General features: G+C 38.6%; 1 protein-coding gene and 1 long non-coding RNA gene across 7 annotated transcripts in view; one reads left to right on the forward strand and one right to left on the reverse strand.

Moving 5' to 3' along the window:
• Window positions 1-5,234, reverse strand: part of LOC136115329 (uncharacterized) — a 30,982-nt gene extending 25,748 nt beyond the window's left edge. For 2 of the 3 annotated variants that reach the window (XR_011736537.1, XR_011736536.1), the window contains exon 1: window positions 4,392-5,234. This is a non-coding gene — a long non-coding RNA (uncharacterized lncRNA). Of the gene's footprint in view, window positions 1-1,620; window positions 4,037-4,391 lie in introns of those variants that run through there. The other variant, XR_011736535.1, reaches the window with a different exon arrangement.
• A 193-nt stretch (window positions 5,235-5,427) lies between these two features.
• The window catches only part of POC5 (POC5 centriolar protein), a 30,500-nt gene continuing 21,819 nt past the window's right edge, over window positions 5,428-14,108 (forward strand). Inside the window, exons 1-3 of one of the 4 annotated variants that reach the window (XM_065861454.2) lie at window positions 5,428-5,690; window positions 9,318-9,417; window positions 13,425-13,572. In XM_065861454.2, coding sequence (XP_065717526.1) covers window positions 9,334-9,417; window positions 13,425-13,572 — 232 coding nt within the window. In that variant the 5' untranslated portion in view covers window positions 5,428-5,690; window positions 9,318-9,333. The remainder of the gene's footprint in view (window positions 5,691-9,317; window positions 9,418-13,424; window positions 13,573-14,108) is intronic. The other 3 variants (XM_065861455.2, XM_065861456.2, XM_065861458.2) reach the window with 3 other exon arrangements.

Here is a 14,108-nt window from a genome sequence, read left to right on the forward strand (position 1 = left end):
ATTATTAAAAATATAAGCAATGCATTGCTATTAAGTACTTTACACAGAAGATTATTTCACTGAAATGATGTATTCTAGTCATTGTAGTGCTACCACTATTTGCCACAGAGGAACAGATAATTACTGAAATCACACAGAGCCACAGAATGGAATTTAGCGTAGAGTGGAAGCAAGAATATTCGGGCATCTTCTATTGCAATTCTTTTCAGTACTCAGAACAGAACAATTATTGAAACGCCTTCGTTTTAAACAGCTGGTCTCCTGTTTCTCCCACTAAAGACAAAAATGCCAGTAGCTTCCAAAATATGTGGAACTTCGCTGTCACAGTGCTTGTATGCCTTATCTCCAGACATTATTTTTTAAATAAAATTAGTATTTCAATTGCATGCAAAATGGTGGTATTTTGAAAAAATGTTTCTTTATTTCAGTTGGAACAAAAAAAAAAAAATTTTACTCTTGAAATAGGTGATCTGTCAATCAGGTATACTTCATATTTCAGTTCACATGATGGGAAAGGAATCATCTTGGACCATGCAATTCTGAAGGCCCCACTGCATAAGGCAGTAGCCATAGCAGTCTTTTGAATGTAACCCCCTGAAACACAGCTCAGTGCCTTCTGCCTGGCTCTTTCCCTCCAGGCACTCAATGTTTCTGTCTGAAGTATATGGAGCCATGGAGAAAAAAAGAGATTGTAAGACTATCTAGAGGCCAGAGCTGCATCTAACACTGCACGAGAGGAGACAGATCTTGTGTTCACACAGTAAACAGCCAAATAGTTAATCTGGTAGAGTCAAACAGTAATCACTACAGTATCCACACTCAAATTATAACAAAGTATCTGCTTTTCCATCACAGTAATCACAATGCCGGGGTGGAAGAAAACACAGAAAAAGTGTTTCAACAAGCTATAGAACTGCAGACAACACTAGAAATCAGTATTTCATATAAGCTAGACTATGTTTACTTTGTACTTGGAATCCCTCAAAAAACATTTCAAAGAACAAAGAGATGACCTTTTGTCATTAGATGTGCTAACGCTATTAAATCAGTTCAAGCTCTTTTCTCTGCCTCCCTTCTCCCTGTTTCTTTCAAAAAGGCACAGGACAGTAACAGTTCAAAACTAATTACTAGTCTGCACAGATTACTGTACTTTTCCTGGCTCAAATCACTGCTGTGAGATTTGCTTGGCTAGAGCAGCATATGAACCTATCAGGTCATAAAAGCATGGAAAAATCTCCTTCCCTCTGTGAAAAAAAAAATGTATGTTCTGTTGTACTATAGACTCCAACATTAAAGATGACTGGTATTTTTGATATGCAATTCAGAATCAGAAAGTTTCAACAGAAGGTTTCATCAGATACTCCATGAAATCTGCAGTGTGGGAGTAGGGTAATTATTGTCATTTCATTGCTCTCTCTCTAACTATCTACAATTATCTCTTTATACTAGTAATCAGCTTTATACCATTTGATCTCCTTTGCTTTTTATCCATCTAATTACAAAGTAGCAGTAGATGTTTACATCACAAAGACTGGTTTGAGTACTCATTGCAATCTCCTTCAATTTTCAAATGTCTGCATTTTCCCAAAGATGTAAGACTGAAAACTAATGGCAGTAATGTATTTTTTAAAATTATTTTATGCAGAAAGATTTGTCATCTTTTTTACACCAGCAGCGTGCAACACAAATCAGTATGAACAACATGCCAGAAGCATACATCATCTCTGTTTCGAATAATACTCCCACATTATTGGGTCTGAGATATGGAACTTGTACTCTGTTTCACTAATGTGCATCAGACAAATGTAAGCTTTATTGAAAAGTTAGTGTTGACAAGCATTTCAAAACACTGCAGTAGTTCTACATTTTTGTGACCTTATTTCAAACACCAAGCAAATACCTAAATTTGGAGGCTGAATTTCAGTAGTTAGAGGGGTCAGAAAAGCTCATTTGAATTCAGTGATCTAAAACTGCTCTTTGGAGGAGCTTTTATCTCACTCTTAACTGTATTCTCTCTTAAATACTAGAAATATGTGTAGAGGAAGTCACTGTGCTTCCTGCCCTTTGATATGGAGGCCAACTCAGTCCATTTATAAACAGTATTATTCTTTGTGACCCTTATTTTAGAGTTTAGGGATGGTTCAATCCTACAAATTTGTGTCAGGGTACAGTAACGACCCTACTCCCTTTCGTCCAGGAATAATTTGGTTTATTACAAAATCCTCCCTCAGCTGTGACTTTGCAGAAGAGCCAGTTGTGGCAAAGGAAAAAAGACTATGCTTTGCATTGGTGTAGGCATTGGTCACCAAGATACAACTGCAGCTGGATGTCAGGTTCAGTTCAGCATCCGAAAAAGAAAAAAAAAGATAATAGTGCTGAGACAAGACCTGAGGTCAGTGCTCTTCCTATTCATGCAGATCCTACAAAACACAGTTCCTCTTTAAATCAAATTTAACCCTAACTGGAATCAAAGACCCTATCATACATACCTGAAACCAAATCAATTAAAAAAATATGCTCCTCCGAAACCACCCACTCCTTCATGGTCAGTACAATGCATCAGCAAATGCAGTCCTTCCATTCTGGTTTTCTGGAAACTAATCTCAACAATAGCATCACAGGCCTCAGTGAAACACAATGACTGCACAATAACGAGGAGTCACTCAGGCTGCAGTTTTTGCATATCAAATCACGCAGACCTTACCAGATGCTGCAGTTAAATGCAGCCCTTTGTTGCCACTTTATCTAAATCCCAACTCCAAATATGTCTCCAAACTGTTCTTAAACAAGTTCCATAAAAGCTACCAAAAGAGTGACTGGGCAGTCATTTCTATAGATTAACAGCTTTCATCCTGTTCGTGAAGATCTCACAGTGTCCTGTACTGAAAATTTTCTTCAAATCCTGTCGGGTTCAAAACTGAACCTAATCTCTTTCCCATTTTTAGTCCTAACCAGGTTTTGAACATATATAGATGTACTGGTTAAGACTTAGACAATGTTTAAGGTTGGGGCAGGATTATCGTTTGGTAATCAAGAGCTGAAGTGTTTGGTTCACTGCAAGATCTTCAAGAGACTACACTGCTGATTCCACAGTGGTATTTGTAGGTAAGGAATGATTTAAATTTAATTTCAGAATATGCTTATTTTTTTGTAACCTAGGAAATATTCTAGTTATAATTAGGGTTACAAATTTACCAAAAAATATGGAAAATTTGCTTTATTCCTCGAGCTCCTAGGCGTAAAGGAAAATCTAATGTGGGCAAGTCCCAATTTCTACAGCATTTAATATCAACGAAGTCAGCACCTCTCTTTAGCTAATGCTAAACAGAAATTATTATTCATTTTTAGCAAAGAAAAATAGAATACCTCAAGTTAACAGAGGGTTTCTGTGTAGATTGCTAGAATGGAGAACTGAATGGAGAACAGAAAGCAACACTTTCTGCTAGTTCTGACATATGTTGATCATCTGGTATAGACTGAAGTTACGACTGGGATCAAAGAAAAGTTTTCAGAAAAGAGAAATGAAGAATTTAGTTTACTGCATGAAAACACAAGGCTGAGGTAAGGAAATATCTTATGTTGATGCCTATACAGACATTAGTGACCTGCTTGTAATTAGGGCTGAGCTTGAGGTAAGATTTGGGCAATCAATTTCCCATCAAAAATGCATAAACACATTATAAATCCAACAGAGAACAATGTAACATATATAAAAACAGGAAAGTTATTAAAATGTAAAAAATATAACCAATATATGCCATGGTAAAAGATTTCTCTTGAAATCCCCGGAAAAAAAAAAAAAAAGTTAAAAAGAAAAAAAGCACAAATATCATATTTCTACCAGCCTACTAATTTTAAGAAACTATTCCTGGGTTAATTTAAAACTATTTATTTATCCAGAGGCTGTGGTGATCTTCTTCTTAGAGGTGACCTAGAAAGTAGACATTTTCACACTAATATATCTTACGCAGCTTGAGAAGTACCCAAAAAGCAGAACCGAAGTCTTGGGTTTTATCATGTTCAGTATGGCTCAGACCTAAGAGTGGGAAGCAGCAGAAAACAAAAGCACTCTACATTAGTGAAGCTTCACATCAGATAAAACAGGCAATTAGGAGGATACTGCAATAGTCAAGAGTTTTTGGAAAACAAACCAGTCTTGGAGTTTTACTATGGAAAAAAGGCTTACTTTAAGAGAATTTAACGCCTCTAAGACAGTTAAAATCTTGTGATGCTTTTCTTGTTTAACTGTGCTTTGTAGATGCAAAAGATTCTAGAACAAGACACATATTTTGCTGTAAATGTGTATAAAGGGCAAATTATAAATAACAACTTTGTGGATGTTTGGAAATTTTATGTCTCATGTTACCAGAGAAAATGTAACATTTACTCACATATTATGACAGGGATATTTGTGGCTCTAGTACTCCAGATGATACAGCTGTAGCCAGAGTTTGATGTTGTAAATTATTTTGAAGGTATTTTCTATATATCACAGCCTGCATTACAAAAAGGACAATTAAGATGGTATCATGATAAACGAAGCCTGGCAAACAGGACTCTCTGATGTCCAATAGAAAATCTTTAAAACCTGGCATTGAATTTATTTTGATTATAGCCCTAACATAACAGCAATAAAAGCAGTTCTCTTTGGGAACACATCAAGCAGTCAGTGCTCCAACTGCTGACCCGGCAGTTTTGTCTCAAATGCAGGATGCTCTGCCACAGGCTAGACTGAATTTAATACCTGAATTCATTTAGCACATCTACCTAGAAAAGGTTTTACAAAAAGACAGGATTGGAGAGAAATGCTTGAAATCCCAAGCCCATAGTACCTTCTGTAACATCACTGCTAAAGTTACTTTAACTCGGGGAGGCTTTCTAGCTTCATAATTAGCATAAGTGGGAACGGTTAAGAATGAGTAGTTCCACCACAGAATCCTTTTTTAAAAGAAAAAACCCTTCATTCTCCACAGGGATGCCTTTCAACAGCTGTTCTCCAGCATGCACAACACCAGGCTTCCCCACATTGCCTAGCCCAAGCTTTTAGGCCCTATACATCTACCTCCTCCCCCGCACTAACAAGGCCACTCGCCACCGCTTACGCCGCTCCCTACGGGGCGCAAGCCAGGATCACGGGGCCTCCACAGTATCAGGGGGCCACCACAGCCTCCGCGGGGCCGCAGGAGCGAACCCAACACGCTCCGGTCACCGCCCGCCCAACACCGGTACCACAGCAAAGCCCCGCCCCGCCCCGCCCCGCCCCGCGAGCAGCCCCTCGCGCCCCGCCAACGGCCGGTCGCCACCCGCGCGCCAGCCCCGGGAAAGCTGCGGCCAATCAGCGCGCGGCAACCGCCGGCAGCCGGAAGACGGCGGGAGGCGAAGCGGGCGCCGGCGCCAGCGGGACGGCGGAGAGACGGGCTGGCACGCCCTTCCTCCGGCTGAACGATGTAATTGGCTCTTTTGTCACCGAATTGCCCAATCGCATGACACTTTCTAAAGGCAGGCTGAGCCTATGAGAGAGGTGCTTCTTCTTCCGCCCCGATAGTTTGAAACCGTCCGGCTCGGCAGCCGGTGTCCGCAGGTGAGGCGGGGGCGGCCGGGGGGGGCTGCGGTTTCCACAGTACCTTCTCTGTAACCCTGCTGTTCCCGTTCGGCGGCTTAGCCGCAACCCCGACCCCCGCCTCCCTCAGGTACGTACCACTACCACCGGGTAGTTGGGCTGGTTGCTAAAAAACAAAATATAAAAATGCCTTCTCTTGATACGGAACTGTGCTCTTTTGTGCCTGTCCACCCCTGTGACTCTCCGGCTGTGCCGCCCGGATGTCTGTGTGACACCCTGTGGCTTGTCCTTGTGATCACTATTGACGTGACAGCAGCAGTCGCTGTAGCACCAGCTCAGGGTTCGTTGCAGAGGTGTTGCAGTGAGGAGCTTAAAAACGTAAACTTGAGCAGTGCTGCTTTGCCATGGAGTACTTGTGAAGGGGAAGGAATCCTGTCCTGTGTGTGCTGGGGGAGGGAGTGGTTCTCCTTCCTGGGTGTTGAGGCCTGTCATCTGAATGCAACATTCAATTATTTTGACTTTTAGTCTAAAACAAATGCAAAGCACAAAATCCTGATCACAGGGCAAGCAATTCAAAACTAAGGAAGAGAGCAGCTGTGGTGGGTCAGACCAAAGGTCTTTATAGTTGCATCCTGTTTCTATAAGTAGCTCTCAGCGTTGTAGTTGTACACAGGTTTGGAAGAAAGTGCTCTTAACAGGAAATCTTTCTTTAGTGAAGTTAAACATATGTTTTGGCAGATGCTCGAGGAAGATGAGAAGAACATGGTAAGCATGAAGATGCTCCTCTCACCTGTCTCTCAGCATATAATGATTTGCAGTTTAGCAAATCAACTTGTTGACCTAGGGGTGGTGTCTTACTTAACAACCCTTGATTTCTCTTTCAGAAACTTATCCAGTATTTTCTTGAACTTAGTGCTTGTTCACTGAGATCAAAGCAGACAACGTATTCTTAGCATGATGTGGTAATGATGTCTGTAAACATCATCTTAAAATAAGTGTGTCTATCTTAATATGTCATAGTAATACCATCTGTTGTTCAGTACATTAGCAGATTTCTAGAATTTTAGGTTTACTGAGATTTTCACTGGAATGTTGCAATAATCAAAATGCAAGGTTAGACTCTAAATGCAAACACTGGAGGTACAGACAAGCAAAACAAAGAAATGTGGGGAAAGTTTGAACTTTAAGTAGTAACCTGTTAGTGGAACCTAAAGAGGCATTCAAGTCAGTAAAAGCAGTCAGGGGAGACCGAACAAACATCTGGGAGGCCTAATCCATGGATATAAAGAAAATGGATGGGAAAGGGGGGCAAATACGCTGAGCTTGAGGTAACAGTGAGTAACTTGTAATACAATGTCAAACAGGTGCGCTGTGATTATAGATTTGAAGGGGAGAGTGACCTGGAGGGGAGAGGTAGCACCATTTATGATAAAGGAGCTTTTGGAGTTTTGGACGACCACAAGCTTGAGAGTAGCACTAGACTGAATGTCAAGGGCACAGTCTCAGAAAATTGCGAACAGAAGTAGAATAGTGGTCTTAAGTTGTTGAACAAACTTTTCAGAAGAAACCTTTCTCCTCATCTTCCTTGAATTCATCTGTGCTCACATGTATTTCCTTTTGCTCTCCTGTTTCTCAGAAGAATCTATGGTAGTTTAGATCTTTTTAAGTGGACTGAGAAGGAAAAACAACAGTATTTGTAATTTCTGCCTGCAAATACGCCTATAATACCTATAAGTGCTAGATAGCCAGTCCTTTGTGATCCTCCCTAATGCCCCCTACACACACATATGCATTTGAATACCTCCAGAACTTCTAGGGCACTCAGGACCCACAATTTTAGAAACCGTATGAGTGGGAAGGCATATGGAGTTGAACCTGACTTTTTAAGATTACTGAATAAATATTTTTTGGTTATTAATAGAATTTATTGACTAAGGGGAGGAGTAGTGCTAGTATAAAATTATTTGATTAAGTAAAGAGGCCAAAACCAAAGGAACAGATAGAGAATAATTTATGGGAGAGATGAAAGAAGAAAATGATCAGAGAAGGAGACAATGAAGAGAGAACAGATGAGGAAGCTAGTATTTATTCTCCCATCTACACACCAGTATACAGCAATGAAAGTACTTAGTAAACCTTTCCAAGACTTCATATTTTGTACTTAAAAAACACAGTTAGTATATTAGGGCTGAGCAGGGAGTAGAGAGATGGTAATCTTGTCTTTTGAACCTTGGGCTGTAGGAAATCTTAGCATATAAAATTGTTTCTATACAATTTAAAAAATGTCCGTCTTCAGCACAGGAACAAACTTCCCATTCTGAAAGGTGTATATACTCATGGCAGAGAGAGCTTTTGTGAGGGAGGGAGAATCAACTCACACAAAAAGACAATTTCCTTCTGTATTCCTGCATGAAAGCTATGAGATTATTGCATTTTTTGACATTTTGAAAACAAGATGATGATGCTTAAGGAGAGTGTTCCTCCCAAATTAAAGACAGTACAACTAGCAATTTAAAAACAACATTTCTGTCAGAAAATGCATCTGTTTATAAAAAACTGAGAATATTATAATTGACCATTTTAAAGGTCTCTCTAAAAGTAAGTCTTCTTGTGTGGTTGTTTGCCACATTGTACAAGCAACTGATTCCTCTGATTATTTGTGGTGGTCTTCTTCCTATGCTTACTCTCTGCTGACAGCTCCCTGTTCAACATGTCTGATGATTACTTTTCATGTGCATCAGGCCACAATATCACTCTGCTGTTCATTCATTAACAAATTCACTGTATTTAATACTTAGTTCCCACTCATTCTGTAATTCCTTTCATTCTCCTCATATCCTTTAGAATTCTTTTTCCCTATATCCTATCAAGTTTTATCACAAGAACTTCAGTTCTTCACTAAAGGACTTATTCAAAGCCGCAGCAGATTTAAAAGAGACATATATCTTTCAAGAAATCGTCAAGTTTCTTCTCAGTTCTACATCATCTGCTTCCCAGGTGTTTAAAGAATACCTCACTCTCTTGCTTAGAAATTGCTGGAGTGATACCTGAACCTAAGACATTACCTGTTCTTCCATGTCTGTTAATCTTCCTGGGCCTATAGGACAAGAAGAGTCAAAAAAGTAGAGAGACACTGATGTTGACAACTAGGTTAAGGCTTAAGGGTGTTGAACTGGAGTGTTCAGGGCATAATCTCAGATGGGGGTGTGGTTGACGTAGTTTAAGGGTAAAAAACTGCATTGTAGCTCAATCATTCCTGCATTGCTCTTTCAGTATTTTGTACTGAAACAAGCTGATAAGCTCCAAATCAATACAGTGTGAATTATAAGGAGGAATTTACACAGGAAAGTATCTGTAAATGAAGGCTTCTCTTATTCTTGATCTATCTGTTTCTTGTTTTTCCTCTAGCAGTGTATTTTAGTTACTGTTGGTGTAAATTTTACATTGCATATCATGAAGCATTAGGTATTAAACATATTCAATCAATGCAAAATAAAACTTTCATATTGTTGCTTTTGGATCTGCCATTGTTTTCTTTTACAGTTAGTGGAAGTCTTTTCGTGGTTTTTAGTATGGTTTGGATGGGGCAGTTTCCTACCTAGCATTATACAATGAGACTCTATGATCAGTTTAACCGGTTGACTGGGTGTTGATGTATTTTCTACATCACAATCTCTGTCTCTGGGGAAAATGTTGGTGGATATACAGTAAACATGTTGGAACTAAAAAATGAAGTTCAGCTTCTACTGTTTTATAGACTAATTTTGTACAGAATGTCATCAAATGAGGAGAAAAGCACAAGTCCTGTTTTGCCAAAAGACTCTGTTCGGGGCAGTTCTGTTTCTTCACATCTTCAGGTAGGAAAGAGGCAACCTCATTTACTTCACTGTCATGGCAATTTATTTGGCAAAGGATAATTAAGATGAAATCTAACAAAACTAGCATCTTTTTTATGTTTTACACATACAGGAAAACAGTAAAAATGTTAGTGAAGGGAAACAAATTAGACAACAAAATCCAAGATTAAAATATCTTCACTTGGATTCCCTTTTGTGCATTTCACAAGAAATTTCAATTTATGTCAGAATTCTTACCTGAACCTAAGAGGTTGATCAATGACAGCTAAATCGAAATGGTACCATTTTCTTATTTTTTTTTCCTGGTGTTATTTTTTTATGTGTGTTAAGTCTTATCAGGAAGAAACTATTTTTAACAGATGAAGTGTGCGTGTTAGACTTCATACATGGTGTTGTAAGAATTGATTCATTTTAATGAATTTATTTCCTTTGGAGCAGGATTGTGGCCAAGTTAATCTCAGAAAGGAAATGTTTTTTGTTTTTTTTTTTTTTTTGCATCAAATATGACACAATATGCTAGAACAATAACAGTGGGGTTTTACCCTTTTCTGTGCTCAGCATTATTTTGAGAGGATGGAAGGGTACTGGGTAAAGTCTTATCCTTTTGGAAGCAGCAGATTTTTATCCTTTAATAATTGGTTGTTCCTGTTTGAGTAATGGATGGGGTTTTTTTCCTTTGATCGGATTCTGTCCAAAGCAGGCTAGTTTGAAGAAAATAAGTTTTGCTAGTTGTCATGTGGAAATGCATCTCCACTTCTGTCACCTGGTGGAATGACCCTGTGCAGCACAAGCCTTGTTAAATTAAGGGGACTTTTTCTTCATGTAGATTGACTTTGTCCCTTTTGAACTACCTGTTCATGGATGATTCATTTCTGCAGTTCATATGCTTCTCTGTGGTCATGTCTCATGGATAATTTTTCTTAACACTTTTTCAGCAATAGTAATTCATCTGTGTTTCCAATGACTTTTGTAGTTGCAAAGCAGGATGAAGATATTGTGCAACAAATTTTGAAAGAGCAGAATTTTCTTTTATGATCTGGTTGATTATCAAAGAGGTTCTAAAGCCACCTTGTGAAGAATAATAAAGTAAACTAATATTAATAAATGACTACTATGCAACTGAGAACAGGTCTTGAATAGAATAGTTCCACTTGGAGGGGACCTCCAGTCTTCATCTAGTCCAACTGCCTGACCAATTCAGAAGTTAAAGCATGAGGGCATTATTGAGGGCATTGTCCAAAAGCCTCTTAAACTCTGACAGTCCTGGGGCATCAACCACCTCTCTAGGAAGCCTGTTCCAGTGTTCAACCACCTTCTCAGTAAAGACATGCTTCCTAATGTCCAGTTTAAATGTCCCCAGTGCAGCTTTGAGCCATTCCCATGTGTCCTGTCACTGGATGGCAGTGAGAGGAGGTCAGCACCTCCCTCTCAACCTCTCATCCTCAGGAAGCTGTAGAGAGCAATGAGTCACCCCTCAGCCTCCTTCTCTCCAGCCTAGACAAACCCAGTGTCTTCAGCGACTCCTCATAGGAGCCTCTTACTCTTGAAAAAGAACACTGGGGTCACAGCTGAGCAATAGGAATACTGACATGGAAGTACTCCTTTTAGGTAATTTTGAAGGGCCTTTTTTGTTTTGTTTGGGCCTTTTAGATAATTTGATGCCCTTAAATAGAGGCCAGATTGTTACCTTTTCCTTTTAAAAAGAATCCACTGTCTTTCCGAGAATTTCCGTTTACTGATAATTGAGTTGCAAGACTTTGTCCATTTAATCCATTCTTTTCCTGTTGTTCAGTAACCTTGACTGCAATCCTCAGGGCAAATTCTATGCAGCATCTGTAGAATTTTATATTATTTTAAGAAGGAATTTAAAAACAAACAAACAAACTCCTGAATGCTCTTGTGCCCCTTGGTTGTTGCGACACTAATTTATTTACTTCTACAAAACCAAGATAGTATGCTTTAAATGATCAAAACTTCTCTGACCATCCAGCCTTAGAACTATATTCCTGTAGCCTTATGCTCTAACATAGTTTTTGTAGTTAATGTAACAGTTTGACAGCTTTGTTTAAAGTGGAACTAAGACTAACATATTGGCTTTTTTATTCTGCTGAAATTTTGCTGCGGGGAATTTTGTATAGATACTTGTAGTTCCTGATTGAGTAAATCATCTGAAGATATCTGTTTTCTTTTTCTGGCATTTGATAAAATATAAACTGTATTTCTCTAGAAAGATATGGAAATGGAAAATTTGATAATTTACTGATGCACAACTATATGTTCTATGTGGAACACAATACTTCCTTTTGCTTATCGAAAAGATACAGTAGATATTTGTTTATAATTATGTAGCTTCACATGCATTTCAATTTTAACATGATAGACTGCAAGATGGGAAATAGAAAGGAAGCTATAATTCAGCTAAAATGCACAAAACCTAGCTTCTTTAAGTGGCATCTAATTAGTTGAAACCGTCATAGATATGAGTTACACTAAAAGTTTTAAAATAGTGTCCTTTTCAACTGGTACATCCAAAAACTTATTACATGTAATTGGTACCTTTGACTGATTGTTTCTACTCTAACTTTTCCCAGCTTGAAGAGGGAAATAATTTTTAAATTCATAGTTGGTTTCTGAGGTTTGACTGCATTAGGATACTGAACAGAATTAGTAAAATAGTATTAAGTGAAGAAAAAATGACTACTAGTGACCTGGTTTAGTACCTTCCAACCGGCATTTTTTTCCAAATGTTTAAGTAGTGGCTTTGATTGGTTTCAGCATTTAACTGCTACTGGAGCTTTTAAAATTAATTACTGGATTGTATCATAGAATGTCTTGAGTTGGAAAGGACTCAACAAGGATCATCGAGTCCAACTCCTGTCCCTGCATGTGACAACCCCACAGTTCACACCATGTGTCTGAGGGTGTTGTCCGGTCTCTTCTTGAACACTGTCAGGCTTGGGACTGTGACACCTCCCTGGGGAGCCTGTTCCAGTGCTCCACCACCCTCTGGGTAAAGAACCTTTTCCTAATGTCCAACCTGAACCTCCCCTGGCACATCTTCCTGACATTCCCTCAGGTTCTGTTGTTGGTTGCCTTAGAGAAGAGCTCAGCACCTGCCCCTTCTCCTCCCTTGTGAGGAAGCTGTAGCCATGAGGAGGTCTCCCCCCAGTCTCCTCCAGCCCGAACAAACCAGTGACTTCAGCCGCTCCTCATATGACTAACCACTCCTCATACAGTGTCTTTGAGTTATAGTGCAGACTGTTCACAGTTTCACATTGAACTCTAAACACTTGCATTCTGAAAATCTGTTTAACTAAGGGCTTTAAAGAAAACATTAACTGGCTCACTTTCATACCTAGTATAGTGTTGTATACCAGTGAGATAATTTATAACTTCTTAACTGGAAAGCTTGTATTTTAGTGTTATATACACATTCTCCATACCTATGTGATTTAAAAAAATAATAATATGAGGTGACAATTATATCTAATTTAAAGGAAATACTGGATAGTCAAATGTCTTTTGATAGGCTTTAGAACTCTCGCCAAAGAAATTGTAATGTTATGGAATGTGAAATGTGACTGTGTTCAGTAGCATCTTTCTCGTGGCTATAAATATACATGTTTCTTTTCAGTAATACTAATGCTTAGGAATAGTACCAGGTGATTAATAGCTTACAGGATCTGGAACTTTTTTTTTAGTTCATGTTTTTGTTTAAGGTGCCTATTGTAATTTCCAATTCTGACATCTAGGAAAGTCTCTCTGTGTAACTATGTAGTTGTAATTGGAATGAACATGAAACAATAGAAAAATAAATTATTACAATCATTGTTAGAAAACAGCTTGCTTTTGCAACTTTAAGGGAAATCCTCTTAGTTTTCACAATAATAATAATAATAATAAATAATAATAATATAATAAACCCGAAAATCATTTCCACTCCTTCGTACATAGTTTTTAAAAATGTAATTGTAGTTTTATAATTATTTGTCATCACTTTGTGACAGGATGAATATGAAGAGCTGCTTCATTATGCTGTAGTGACTCCGAAGTTTGAACAGCGTGTCTCGAAGAGGTCAGAACCTGCTTCAGAACTGAGAGCAGGTGTCAGATTTCCAACTGCAGCAGATGATGCCATTCACCATAAGACTCCAGGTAGTATGTGCAAAGCTCTGTTTCGAGCTTACAAGAGCAATGATATAACTTTTTTGAATTAAGTTTTCTAATAGCTTCTGTTAGGAAAAAAATATGTAGCTGATATATAGTACATTTACATTTTGCACAAGAGATTTAGGAAGGCATATTCACTGCAGATTTCTGTCTCTGACGTTTTCAGATTATAGCATTGGTGTTCTCACGTTTATCTATGGTTTGTGATGCAGATGTTTAAAGTGGCTGGTGTAATAATGCAAAAAGGAATGCCCTTACTCACAGTACGCTTCACTGAAATTTGACAGGTCATAGCTGGTTTTACTCATACCTGTGCTGCCATGATAAATTAATATTTAAAATAGGATTATTTGGAAGCAGGAGTTACCTTAAAAGGGCTTTGCATAATGACTCATCATATCACTACATGAATGTCATTCGTGCTCTTTTAGTTCAGTCACTCTCTTCTAAGTTTTACTTTATTGGTTGATATTTAGGACTGTATAGTGTCCTATGATGCATTAGTAGCACTGGCACTTATG

This window comes from Patagioenas fasciata, chromosome Z, assembly GCF_037038585.1.
Source record: "Patagioenas fasciata isolate bPatFas1 chromosome Z, bPatFas1.hap1, whole genome shotgun sequence".
In the NCBI taxonomy this organism is placed as follows: Eukaryota; Metazoa; Chordata; class Aves; order Columbiformes; family Columbidae; genus Patagioenas; species Patagioenas fasciata.